This window comes from Musca vetustissima, unplaced genomic scaffold (assembly GCF_032173495.1).
Source record: "Musca vetustissima isolate MV318-11 ecotype Yass unplaced genomic scaffold, APGP_CSIRO_Mvet_v1 utg14521, whole genome shotgun sequence".
Classification (NCBI taxonomy): Eukaryota; Metazoa; Arthropoda; class Insecta; order Diptera; family Muscidae; genus Musca; species Musca vetustissima.
The window spans coordinates 35,099-49,409 of NW_026878878.1; the positions used below are offsets into that span (position 1 = coordinate 35,099).

The window sequence follows — 14,311 nt, forward strand, 5'->3', positions numbered from 1 at the left end:
ATCCAACTATTACCGAGGAATATCAAAAGAATCTCAAGAAAATTGACAATTTTGGAAAACATTCAAATGACGTTACAGGCGTTCCCAAAGGCAATACATATGCTGTAGTCATGAAAAATGGTCAATGGTGTCGCGTACAAATATTGGCTGCACGTCCCGATAATCGTATACGTGTTCATTTCATTGATTACGGCACAGTGGGTGTACACTATCTTCGTGAGTTACGTCGAATATCTAGCTCAATGTCAAGTTTGCCATGTTATGTCCATATGGTACAACTGCACAATGTTACCATCTATTCCATGGAAACGAAATTTCTTGAACACATTTCACAAAATGTTGGCAAAGAGTTTAGGATGCGGGTTGTAGACACAGATTCGATGGGAGGCAATATTGAACTGTATCATATGGATAGTGAAAAATTACTAAATACGGAAATTTTGTCAATATGCCAAGAATTTAATTTAAAGGATGCCGAAAATACATCTTCTACCTCAAATGATAACAACGAGGATAAATTAAATTCCTCAGCACAAGTGAATGGCCAAAGCCAAATAACACCTCAGAAAAAGTTGGAAAGTGAATTGAAGACACCTGAAAAGAATGAAAGTGAAAATTGTTCACCTGGTAGCAGTGGTAAAAAGAAGAATTTACCTCCGCCACCAAGACAAATACCTAAACCGTGTATGGTACCTGTAAGTATATTGTAATGTGATCATCAAACACACATTAATCTGATATTCTTAAAAAATCCACTCCATTTGGTCTGTAGGTTCATTAGAAAATATTGTAATAAGATCCAAGCCTATTCATCTGATAGTTGATCAAAAAATTTTCTTAAAAAATCCACGGCTATTCATCTGATAGCTCATCAAAAAATTTTCCTAAAAATCTCTATTCATCTAATAGCTCATCAAAAAATTTTCTTAAAAAATCCACGGCTATTCATCTGATAGCTCATCAAAAAATTTTCCTAAAAAATCTCTATTCATCTGATAGCTCATCAAAAAATATTCTTAAAAAATCCACGAATATTCATCTGATAGCTCATCAACAAATATTCTTGAAAAATCCACGCCTATCCATCAAAAAAATAGTCTTGAACAATCCACGCCTATTCATCAAAAAAATAGTCTTGAAAAATCCACGCCTATTCATCAAAAAAAAAGTCTTGAAAAATCCACGCCTATTCATATGGTAGTTCATCAAAAAAATTTTTAAAAAAATCCATGTCTATTCATCTGATAGTTGATCAAAAAATATTCTTAAAAAATCGCGTATCAAAAATAATTCTTAAAATATGATCGTCTATTAATCTGACCGCTCATCGCTATTAATCTGGCAACTTTTTATTCAATAGTTCATCAAAAACATTCTTAAAAATCCTATTAATATGTTTCAATTAAATCCAATTCACTCTTATATATTTCAGCCTTTCGAAACGATACCATTCGATCCCAAAGCCAAAAATGTTAAAATTGTTGTGGTTGACAATTCCTATGTGGCTCGTGGTTATATTGGCTGTATATTAGAAAAGGACTGTGACAAATTACAAGCAATACAAAAGTTTTTACAAAACTATAATGGTTCGGGACAGCCCTACAAACCAAAGTAAGCTAAAAAAAAATGCCACAAACAATTATCGTATTACAAACAATTTATTACTTTTTTCCAGACTTGATGAATATTGCATCGCTGAATTTGAATCGGAATGGTATCGTGGCAAAGTGGTCGAAGTTCTAGACGATGATAAATTTTTGGTAGCCTATATAGATTTTACCAATGAATGTGAGCTGACCAGCACATCAATAAGACGCTATCCCATGTCCTTAAACATACCATGCTGCACGAATTTGTGTGCAATTGAAGGTATATTTTTTATAAAGTTTTCCTAAATGTTTATTTAATTAAATGATTTATTTTTTGTATTTCTTGTAGGTCTTCCTCAGGAGTTAAGTGATGATTTAATCGAGTTCTTGGAAAAAGAGCTGCACAATTTTACTAAACTAAATGTTGATAGCATCAAAATATTCGATGATGTGACATTTATTGAAAGCAAAGAATTGCTCAGAAAACTGCATGACGCAAAACTTATTTAGAACAGCTATTGCTATTTACATATTTCCTATTATGTTTTTTACTTCATTTCAATTATGTGAAAACTATACATTTCTCTGCTAAACATACCATTTAAAATACTCGGAATTATTCCAGTTGTATGACTTTTGTTTTAATTTGATGTTTTTTATTGCCAAAGCTTTGATTTTAAATTGACCCCTAATAAAGTTGCAACAGTTTATAAAAAAACATTGAAAATATATTTTGTTTTATTTCTCTACGATCATGCTTAGTATTGGTAACAGTATTTACTGTCGTCCAAAAAATGTTTAAAAAATCAATAATTAATCGTTTGACAATCCTTCAAAAAAGTTGAACATTTCCTAGCTTTTTGACTTAAGAGGCCTTTACGATGTCAATAATAAGGATATAGCACAGCCTGCACAAATTGCCTATATTGTTTTGTTAACATTTAACCACAAAATTTGTCGATTTTTTAAATATCTTTGAACTTTCACATAATGTCAATTTTCTCTTAAGTTACATAAATTAATATATGCATTGTTAATATGTAATAAATCTTTAAAATTCCCTTTAACCATATGTGCAAAATTTATAAAAATCGGTCAAGTATTCGCTGAGTTATTTGCATTTGAATTCTACCTTCTTGCGAGTCTCACTTACTGTTCGGTGCTGGGCCCCTATTACCTGAAAATGAAAAACCATACAAAAATCGGTTTTGTAAAAATTGCAATTTTTTCCTCATTCACAACGGTGCTGGTTTGTAAAGCTATTTATAGCATACTTTTAGGCACAAAATTTAATGTAACACAACTTTACATATACATACACAGTTGCTATTACTGAGAGCAATTTTTCCCCATTTTTACAAAACGGATTTTTGTATGGTTTTTCATTTTCGGGTAATAGGCGCCCAGCAGCGAATAGAAGGTGCAATTCAAAACAAGGTAGAATTCAAATGCAAATAACTCAGCGACTACTTAACCGATTTTCATAATTTTTGCACAAATATTTAGATAAAATTCTAAAGTTTTATTACATATTGGCGTTACATATATTGTATAAACATTTAAAGATATGTAAAATATCGAAAAAGTTTGTTGTTAAATATAAAGAAAAAAGTACGGCCGATTTGGGTAGCCTGTGCTATATCCTACATACATGACAGGTTAAGAGAAAAGTCCATGAAACAATAAAATGAAATACAAAAGGTATTGAAAGAATAAAATACATCCCGAAGATATTCTTAAAAAAATCCACTGCTATTAATCTGATAGGTCATCATAAAATATTCTTAAAATATCCACGCCTACTAATTTGATAAGTCATCATAAAATATTATTAAAACAACCACGCCTATTAATCTGATAAGTCATCATAAAATATTTTTAAAAAATCCACACCTATATTTCTGAAGGCCTTCGCTTCACTTTGATACCTGAGTAAAACACATTTTTCTTTGAAAAAAATAAAATCAATATTTTTTTATTAAAAAACAAAATGTAATTCAATTTGATTCGCTACAGCATACAAAAAGTAGTCAAGTAAAATAAAATAAATGATAAAACTTAAAAAAATAAAAATAAACGAAATTCAATATGTTTTAAAAACATACAAAATAAAATTGCTTATAAAATATGTGCCACCAGGGCAGGGCGAACGCTGTTTAAGCGATTATTTTCTCCAAATCATGTACCTTGGCAAGGTATGCATCACTCTCTGGAATATGAGTTACGTGGGCTTTAATAATGGGATTCGATTGCAAGGATTTTGCAAATTTCAAAGCTTGTTCCTTGGTTTTTATACCTGTAAAATAACATAAAAAACAACAAATTATAAATAAAATAATTTCCAATTTAAAGTTTTGGCATCCATTACTTACCTTCAATATAAACCATATTGGCATTTGAGGGAAACATTAGTTCCGGTATCATTGGCATGATATCTTTTTTGTTTACCTTGGATAGATTACCATAGTCAAGGAATAATACCAAACAGATGTCATTTTGTGAATCTATACACATGGCACGATACCATTGGCCATCATCAGCGAATACAGATAAACATAATTCCATTTTTCTAAAATTAAAAAAATACAAACACAAAAATACATTATTGTAAGAGCTTAATTTGTATGTATATATGCAAATTTATGCTAGGTGTAAAGAGGAGCTTAAATAATTGTTGTATTGTTGTTTAAAATATTCAAAAAACTACATTAAATTAAATATTCACTTTGGTGAATAACCACCCTTGGGAGCTTTGGGACTATTACAGTATTCAGCAACTAATGCCAGGCTGGCTTCCAATTTCCTCAAATAAGTTTTGTTATTAAAGTCAGCCGCTGTTATATAGGGTCCCTCCAAATTCACTATTGATGTGGCATCCAAGGTATACAGTTCAGCATTTTCTCCACACTGTATGGGTATAATTTCCAAATCATCAAGGGTTAGAATTTTTGGTGACATTGCTGCAGCAGCAGTTGCTGTAGGCAATTCCGTTGTAATGGGAGTATTGGGTGGGGTAAGTGTAGCGGGTGGATTTTCATTCACCACAATTCTTTTTGGAATTTCTGGTGGAGCTGGTTGTGTGGTCGGATTATTATAGAGTGGTACTGTGCATGGCACTTCGGCTGCATCAAATACAAGTGGTAATAATTTTTTACAAAGCGATTGTCTTTCTTTTGTGCGGAATAACAAATCAATTCCAGTATTTTCCTTATCAGCAAAAACTTCAAATTCTGCCGAATTTTCCATACATTTCTCCAGCGACGTTAATGCTTTGTTATAGGCAATTGGAGTTGGTACCGTTGATAAATACATGAGTTTAATTAGTGCGCAGCGAACAGGAAGATAACGGATTAGATTTGTTGGCTTATAGAGGCATTTAAGATCGACACTATATTCTCCACCTTTGTCAACGTTTTTAATTCGATAGTTATTGTTTTCGCAGTCGATTATCTAAAATTTTAAAGATTTATTTATTTTATTTTTTATTTGTCCGAAGTAGGGGTAAAACGATATTTCGAAACATTTATTACAAAAAAGATTGACCATTGGTTTAAGTGAATTTCCCCTTCCAAAATAAAATGAATGAAAATTCCCAGACCATAAATTTGGGAAGAGCATTCCCTTTTCAAAACTTGTCCATGTATTAAACGAAGACTTTCAAAATGTGTACCATTTCTAAGGGAGGTGCTAGAGGCAGTATACCGATAGGGCCAATTTTCGAACTCCATTTAGATTTAAGCATTCTCTTTTGAAAACATTTCAAATGTGTTAAACGAAGACTTCCAAAATGTTGACTCCTTGTAAGGAAGATACCAGAAGTACACCGATAGGACCTTTTTTTGAACGCGAGCTGGGATCGGTAATAAAAATGCTCAACTACATTTTGGCCGAATTTATTTTGAGGTGGTGATAAGAGGAGTGGAACGATATGGCCTATCTTCGGACATGATTTATGTTAGGAAGAAATAAGACGATGTAAAAATTTGAATCAGGACCGTACGGATATTTCCAAATCGATGCCAATTGAAACGAAGTTGGACCAACGATTATTGTTGTCTAAAAAGCGATCTATCCTTGAGGCGTATTTTCGTCATTAGCTTTAGGGTTAAGGTTATAATGAGAAATAAGTCTGGTAGTTTGAGGTATTTTCGCCTTCGAGAACCTAAAATATCAATATTGTTTGGCAAAAGCGTCTAGCAGCCTTAAGATATTGCTGACAATATATATGAAGGCGGTATTTTATCCACGAATAATCCGATCAAAAGAACTCTACCATAAATAAACCTTAGTTTAATTCATTATACCCTCAGCCTTGTGGCTAATGAGGGTATGTACACTTTGATACGGTGAAAATGTACCTCATCGAAATATTGATTTTAGACCCCATGTTTCTTTGGATCAAATCCGTTTCAGACAACTTGGAGTAGAATTACAAATGTCCGGCTGGTGCACACGATAACTCTCGAAAAGAGCTACCGATCAATGATTAACAAACCTCAATGATTAACAAACCTTATTGTTAAAATATTTTTTCTAATAAATTGTGGACTTTCAAACTTACCTGACCACGATAGTTATTTCCCTGTTGATCGCGAATAAAAACAACTGTGCCCTTTTTCAATTCATCCCCATTATCGAATGGAACACATTTCAGCTGTTCGGTATCAAATATTTTCTCGTAATCTCTACTTTCCAATGCGGCTATATAGACCTCTTTAAATGTGATAACATGGCTGACAGTTACAAATGAGCCAGGACCGGGTATATCATACCACAAATCAATGTCCAATTCCTTAATACACCCCGTGAAAACTGAAGCGATGACAACATCGACAATTTTTCGTGCATCCTCAAATAGAGCACACGACAAATGGGTCTTGGAATCTTTTCCCGCAGTTACCGAAGTCGCCGGCAATAATTGAATCGACAATTTCTTAACTGTAGACAACATTGTTTCGGATAGCATATAATCTGCCGAACTTGTGGAGACGGCAAATACTTGCATTGGATGACATAAGAAGGCGGTGGGTATGCGTTTGATTTGTGGTGAACGTGCTATGAAACCCTCATCAATTGAGTAAATTAAGAACTCATGGCCCTTTTCCCAGTAGGCCAAGAGACGGGCACGTTTCCAACCATGTTTAGTGCGGGCGGCCACAAATGTCCCCTCACTGGGAACTTTATCAAATTCATATTGTATTGTTTGTTCTGAATTTAAAACTTCATCCAAGGAAGCAAGTTCCGCAATACCACTTAGACGTAACAGGGCATGTCGGCCATCAACAAAGTATTTAACAACAGTCAATGATTTCTCCTTTGTTAGCAGTTCCACCGGCAATTCCATGGGTATGGTCTTCTCTTTACATTCCACATTGTAATAGCCATCGGAATGTTTTTGCCCAACTACTTTAATCGTCAATACCGTCTCTAAATCCAATGGACCACAATCACCACGCAAGCAAACACGAAAAGCGTAGGCATTCAGATTTATCATTATCGGTATGGGAGCAAATAGTTGATTGTACGGAACTCGCAATTCATTTCCATAATCGATTAGACGTACATCTGCCTTCTGGGCCTGGGCGGAACAATCTAAAACTTCTGCTCGGTATAGAATTTTTCCCAATGGAGCTGCCACCAATGCTCCCGGGCATATGAACTCAGCCTTACAGGGTTCTTGTTGATTGATATTTCGATTTATTTCGGCCAAGAGTTTCCGCAAGGGTCCGTCATATTTAATGTCGGTTACCCATAAGAAGCGTTTGTTAGCATGTTCGACTTCTTCAACAAATTGGACAATGGCATCGAAGTAACCATTGGGTGGGATAAAATGCATACGCCAATTAGCTGGTTTCTCTACATTAACTGCTGCTGCTGGGGGATTTGAGATTGCCAAATTGGCAATGTTGCCAAGTGGGGTTGGTGTTACATCTACAGATGTAGGGATTGGTGTTGAAGTAGCAGCAGCCGATTTTGTTACCAGAGTAAAATCTCCATCTTGTAAAAGTTTTTTGGGTTTTGCCCCAGTGCAGTTTTCACCACATTCTATCGGATTGCGTGCCTTCGAGCCGCCAAAGCTTGTGCTATTGTTGCTACGCCTTGTATCATTTATATTCTCCTTGGACCCGCCATACGAACGTCGAAATGAGGTATCGCTTCTAAGGCTCAGAGTACTGGTGGCCTTTACAATGGGTATGAGATTGCTGCAAAGGGAATTTAAAGTTACTATATGTATGTACCAATGGGTATGTGGGTAGTTTGCTCCCAAGCATGTTACTTACGGAATTTTAAAGCATTTCGTTTTATGTTCCTGCCAATCACCAATTTGACAATCCGAACTGCAGTAGGGCTCCAAACAACGCTCACAATAAAATTTGCCGGGTTGATGGCATTTGGAGCATGGTAATTCCGACATATCGTATATTTTCCGCAATACTATTCGAATCTTTTAAAGCTTAGACGCGAATTTTCGTAGTAAAAAATTACTCGTGGAACACACAAAAATGAATGGCGATGAAAATGTGAGCGTCGAATAACGGAACTTTTGTTACACTTTATACCGTTTGCTTCTTCAGCGCTGCATTTGGGCATAGAGTAATGTGTGATCAAAGAGTTGTATTGCAGATTGGCGGGACGCTTTTAGGCTTATTAAAATGCAAGCAATTTGTTCCCAACGTGTATATTTTAATAAATATTTCTCCTTGATATAAGTCGCCTACCTATTTCAAATAGAATTATATTAACAATTTTTTTATATTACGAATATATACAAAAATTGAAGTTATAAATAGGCAGAGCTGCATTGGTGCTAAGGAATTGACTAGTCGATAGCAAATTCATGTAAACGTTGATACTTTCCGTCAGATGTCGCCCTGTCGATGCAAAGATGGACAGTTTATAATGATAATAATGGCAAGCATTTTATATGGAATATATTTTATTTATTTTATATTTCACATTGCCCAGTCTTTTCCTTTTACATTTAATTATGCACTTAGTAATTGAATGTAAAAGGGAGGGATACTAAAAAATATACCAAGGGAATTAAAAAAAAAGGTTTTGATTAACTGGATTAAGGGTTATTATTAAAAAAATGGTTTTGATTAATTGAATTATGACACAACTCCAGATAATTTGTTCATAATGCACTTAGTAATTTATTTTGAGACAATTTAAATTCCATATTTAGACATAGTTATTACATACATATTCTGGAAGTCAATTCGATCGGAGACCAATTAGGTGGTTTCTGTGGCAAAGGTTTAAATGATGTTGCGATCCTACTTCAGAGATGAAGTTTTGGGTGTATAATTCTGTTAAACATTAGATGTATTCTACTACGAAGCATGCGACATCGACGATGTAGATGTTCGTTCATCCATTTTCCTATACCTCTTAACGTAGATATCAGCTTAGCTGGCTTGTGACAAAACTTTCGTTCCATAAGACGAGCTTAAAAAAGATTTCTAGGCGCAGTTTTTCCAATTTGAATGACTATTTTCGGCAATGTTGCCTTCCACTTAATCTTTCCATCTTATTCGTGGCCTTCCTCTTCTGCGTGAACCATCAGCTGGTTCGCTTTTATATGCCTTTTGGGCTGGGGCATCTTCATCCATTCTCAAAAGAGGATGAAGAGTGTGAGTTTGGCCTGACCTTGCTTTTGAGTTGCTTACTCAGACCATAGCAGCAACACTATCCTTCTCCGAATTTTAAAACTGATGTCATTAGTTGTATTTATGGCGGTACCAAGGTATATAAAGTCTTTGACTACCTCGAAGCTGTAGTTTTCAAGTTCCACAGTTGGTTTGAGTCAACTGGACGTCTTGCGCGTTGATACCATCAGCTTGCTCTTCTCGCCGTTTACTGTCAGACCCACTTTGGCAGACTCCTTCTCAATTTGTTCAAAGGTGGCTGTTACCGCTCACAATGTTCGCCCTAATATGTCGATGTTATCGGCGTAGGCGAGTAACATGTGTTGTTTGCAGTACAGGGTCCCATTTCTGTTCATCTTTGCCTCTCGTACGACTTTTTCCAGCAGGATGTTAAAAAGGTCACACAACAAACTGTCACCTTGTCTGAATCCTCGTTCGGTATTAAAGCGCTCCGAGAGGTCCTTTCCGACTTTAACTGCTGATCCTGTGCCAGTTAAAGTTATCCTGCATAGCCGAATTAATTTTGGAGGAATGCCAAATTCAGACATGGCTTTAAACACCTCTGAACGGATAGGACTGTCGAATGCGGTTTTATAGTCGACGAATAGGTGGAATGTCTCGATGTGTTTTTCGTGGGTCTTTTCTAGGATTTGGCGCGACTTAATCAACACGTTCATTAAATAAGCTATTCAAATTCTTTAAATAAAATTTGTATACAAACCATTTTAAAATATGCAAATACCGTTCTCTATAATAAAACTCTTTTTAAATTACATTTTTTTTAAATAATTTTATTTTTACTATTCCCACATTTTATGTAGAATATGAGTATTTCGAATACAAAAACATAAAGAAATCATAAATAAAAATTAAAAGTGAAATCCTAAAAAAATATACATGTTCATGGATATATATAATAATCCATCAATCAATTTGGAGATGGTCCTATATAATTGCTAAATAAAAAATATGAATTAGAAAATAAAATCACAGTTTTGTTTTTGAAAATAAATACAAAAAAAGATACAAAAAATATATGTCCCCGCGACAAGTGTGATTTCTTTTAAAAGTAAATTGTTAATTTAATACGATTACAACTACGCTTATTATAATATGCATTTTGAAAAATAATTACAATAAAATCGAAAAAATAATTGGAAATTAAAATTTCATTCTCATAACTAATTGAAAATATAGAAATTTAAAATTATTTTAATTTACTGTAAATAAGTTATTTTTTAATTTTTTTTTCAAATTTAATTAAAATTCATTTTAATTTTCAAGAGTTTTTTATGAGAAACATGAATTTATTATTTGAAATATTTAAAACAATTATCTATTTATTATTAGACAATGTTTTGTAGATACTGAAGAATTTTCAATTTAATTTAAATAATTTTAAAAACATTTATTTTTTTATTTTTAAAAATTGTTTCCCATTTGTTTTTAAATGCTGGTATGTTTCAATTTTAAAATAGTAGAATAAAAAAGACAATTGTTTTATATTTCATAACATTTTTTTATTATTTTTTTTTGTGGTTTTTTGTAATTTCTTTTCGACGATTTTTGTTTAATTTCTTATATTGCATTTTTTGATACAAAAAAGCTTTGCTTTAAATAAAAATAAATCATTAAAATTAAATAAAAATAGAATTAACATAAAAAATAAGCGTAATTGTGCGTAAAAAGTTTTCAACTTTACGAAAGATTTGTTAAAATTAAAATTTTAAGCTTCTTTGTGTTTTTTTGGGATTAATGTTTTTTTTGGGGCGGGGCAGATGATGAGAGGTGGGGTTGATGATTCTAATGCACACAATTTGAATGAATTGGAATTGGGAAAATTTTAAACTATACACAAATTCAACTAAAAATGTGGTATCTAAAAAAAGACGACTAAAAAATAAATGCAAATTCTATAAATTAACTAAAATTATATAAAATAAATAATAATTCTTATAAAATACTAGAGAGGTGGGTGGGGATGGGTTGGGGAGGTTCTTAATTGAGCTTCCTACAATTTTTTGAGGATTTTTTACAAATACAATCAATCATAAATTGCAGCAAATAAAATTTAATACAAAATAAAAAAATTAGGAAATTGTCTCAAAAGATCGTTGGTGGTTGAGGGGGGTCAAGAAATAAAAATCAACAAAACGAACTAATAATCAAATAATAACTAAAACTGACAATAACAATGACAAATATTTTTTACATAGATTAGCGTTTGTTTGTGGGCGGGTGTTGTTCAAGTAGTCAGGCTGTTGGTGCGATGGCACACCATTTACAGCATCAAACGGGAACGAGACTTCTTCATGCGGGTTGTGCCGGCACCCAAATCACCATTCCATGACTTTGACTTGGCACGGAAGATGCGGTATTCTTCGTTGTAGGCGGGTTCCAACATGGGGCGGTAGGCATGGGGTTCGCAGAGCTCAATGTGGTTTTCAAAGAACTCTTTGTAGCCATTGTGCAACAAGTATACCTCGGGGTAATCCAAAGCGGGGTAGGCATTGGTGTTGCGTGCGCGATCGTAGTTGCGCAAGAAACGGGATAGTTTGGGACCACGCTCGGAGGAGAACTCACAGTGGAAGATGATGATATTGCGCTTGTTGCCGGAGGCTTCGTTGCGGGCTTGTTGCATTTCAGTCATTTGTTGGGACAAGAATTCTTCGATGATTTGTTCTTGGGTGTAGAGGTTCTTGGCGCCACGGATGTGACCACCCTCGTATTCGTATGGGTAACGGCAATCGATGATTCTGTAGTTGGCTACTTTATCGTCGAATTCACCACGCAAGAGACGAGCTACGGTTTCACTGCTAATCGATTTGAGATCACGATGACGGCCTGGGATCAAGGGCAAGACATAGGGTTTGCTGAAATCGCCGATTAAATCGGGTTCGTCATTGTTTTCCGAACGGTTGAGGGCAGACATGATTTCGGCATCGTTCATTGACATGCATTTGCGGAGGCTGGGGCGGGGAGCGGCTGTGGAGCTGGGGGAGGTGTTCTTTTGCAGACCAGTGAATGAACCATCCAAATTCTCTTTCTCATCGCCACGGTAGCGTTTGCTTTGGATGGGTGAGCAGGTGGTGGATGGTGGTTCGGGACGCTTGAAGCTGCCATTCAGACGGGAGGCTGAGTTGTTGTTGTTGGCGGCAGCATTTAGGCTACTTTCGGGGGTCTTGGTGTATTGGTTGTTTTCAGTCATGCTCAAGCAACGTCTCACTGAGGGGCGGCGCATTTCTGGAGTTTTGACGGGGGAATTCTTGATGATTTGGCCACTGATCAGTGAGCTCAAATCGCTGGGGAAGTTTTGTTGTTGTTGGGGTTCAAGATTTTCCATATCGAAAAATTCCATGTATTCATCATCCATAGATGATTCCATGGAACCGGTGGAGGACATGCTTTGGAAAACGCGGAAGCTGCCTTTTGAGGGAGTGTTTGAGCTGGTGACTGTGTTCTTGGCATTTTGCGAGGCCAATGATTTCAAGTTCAAGGCTTTGCGGCTGTGCAAGAATTTGCTGGATTTGTCGACAATTTGGAAGCGTTCAGGTGAGCCTTCAGGCGACAAGAGACCCATCAATTGTGGACTGGCGGTGAAGTGACGATCTTGAGAGGAGTGATCCTCACCATAGAAAGACAGTTCATCCATGGTCATGTCTGGCATGGAAGCATCCAAGTTCAAGCGGCGCGACAAAGGATTGCGGGTATTTCTTTGGATTTGGAAGCTAAAAATAGAAGAAAAAGAAAAAAATAAATTAGTAAAATATTTCTTTGAAATATATTTTGAAAATGTTTTCAAAGCAGAATAATATGTACATGAAGCAAATTTCCAAAGGACGACTATGAGGAGTGAGGCAGCGTTTGCTGCTACAATCGGCAGACAAAATTAAAAACTGTACGATCATGTTGAGGGTAGAAATGCAACTGAGCTGTGCCGAGTTGACTACAAATGCTGAGGCCAAACTCAGAGGAGGGTTCATTAAACTCGAGGGTTGTAAATTGTTGTTGCTGCTGCTGCTTTGCTGGTGTTTTGTTGGCGTATTACACACACCATGTGCGGCGGCTGTCCCATAATTTCGATGAGGGAAGAGGAATTGGAATTTTTGTAAATTAGAAAAACTGAGGGGTTTTTGAGGAAACCAACGGTGCAGATGTTTAACACATCACATTAAGGCCAATGAAACAGCCAAGCGACAAAAAAATGTAAACAAAATATTTGCCGTGAAGTCAGTTCAGTCACTTATTCTTGAGATAGTTTTTTAGTGCAGCAGTGCCACCACCACCAAAAAACTTTTGTGGAGTGCAACAAAGCATGAAATAATAGGCAGATGTTCCGCCTTTGCCAAGAAATTGTGTTTATGGCCAGGCCAAGACAATTATTGGGTCAGGTCGAGAACATAGTTGGTTTTTTGTGTTATTACACCGGTTGTTTTATGAATGAATGAGTGGTGTGTGAGTGGGGCCGGCCAGTTAGCCAACCCCAAGAAGTAACACAACCATGAGTAAAGCTCCACAATTTGGAGAGAGAGCTTTAAAAAACTTTTGATTTCATTTGAAGGTTGAAGTTGGGAAATCTTTTTTTTGCTTCAGAACACAGAGGCGTATTTTGTTAAATTTTGCAGGTAATCCACAGTTTTGCAAAATAAAACACTTTTGTTTTTTGGCTTGTTGTTGTTGATATTTACCTTTGGTAATCCATGGCAATATCTCCGGATTCTTCAATGATTGATTCCCACAACATTGTGTGTTTGTGTGTGTTGGTTTTTAATGTGTGTTGATGAAAATGTTTAAATTGGTTTTTGTAAAATTGTTAAAACACAATTTTCACTTGCGATTGTTTTTGTTTTTTGTTAAATGTTTATAATAATGCACAATTTTTTTATTTTTTGTTAAGAGTAGTGTATGTCTCTTTGTATGTGTGGCGGTGTGTTAAGAATAGTTCATATTGCAAATTTATTTGATATTTGTGTTATCAAATGTTTTTAAGCATAATTTTTTGTGTTTGTTTAGTTAATCCAAATAATTTTATGTTTAATGATTTTTTGTTTCAAATGCAGTAGTAAGTCA

General features: G+C 35.1%; 2 protein-coding genes across 2 annotated transcripts; both read right to left on the minus strand.

Annotated features, from left to right (window-relative positions):
* Nucleotides 1-3,745: 3,745 nt before the first annotated feature.
* Nucleotides 3,746-8,004, minus strand: LOC133323645 (uncharacterized). The gene is made up of 5 exons (XM_061532568.1): nt 7,868-8,004; nt 6,151-7,792; nt 4,315-5,039; nt 3,962-4,158; nt 3,746-3,885 (listed from the first exon to the last, which is right to left on the minus strand). Exons 1-5 carry the CDS (start codon nt 8,002-8,004, stop codon nt 3,746-3,748), a joined length of 2,841 nt encoding a protein of 946 aa, XP_061388552.1.
* Nucleotides 8,005-11,472: 3,468 nt separating this feature from the next.
* LOC133323643 (M-phase inducer phosphatase) lies at nt 11,473-14,078 on the minus strand. The gene is made up of 2 exons (XM_061532565.1): nt 13,930-14,078; nt 11,473-12,969 (listed from the first exon to the last, which is right to left on the minus strand). Exons 1-2 carry the CDS (start codon nt 13,983-13,985, stop codon nt 11,523-11,525), a joined length of 1,503 nt encoding a protein of 500 aa, XP_061388549.1. The 5' UTR covers nt 13,986-14,078; the 3' UTR covers nt 11,473-11,522.
* Between the last annotated feature and the right edge of the window lie 233 nt (nt 14,079-14,311).

Excerpts from the sequence above, each read along its gene's own strand:
- LOC133323643 (XM_061532565.1), bottom strand. The coding sequence starts at position 13,985 with ATGTTGTGGGAATCAATCATTGAAGAATCCGGAGATATTGCCATGGAT. Across the intron at positions 12,970-13,929 it reads ATTGCCATGGATTACCAAAG|CTTCCAAATCCAAAGAAATA; the intron begins GTAAATATCAAC and ends TTCTATTTTTAG.
- LOC133323645 (XM_061532568.1), bottom strand. The coding sequence starts at position 8,004 with ATGTCGGAATTACCATGCTCCAAATGCCATCAACCCGGCAAATTTTAT. Across the intron at positions 5,040-6,150 it reads GAAATAACTATCGTGGTCAG|ATAATCGACTGCGAAAACAA; the intron begins GTAAGTTTGAAA and ends TTAAAATTTTAG. Across the intron at positions 4,159-4,314 it reads AAGGGTGGTTATTCACCAAA|AAAAATGGAATTATGTTTAT; the intron begins GTGAATATTTAA and ends TTTTAATTTTAG.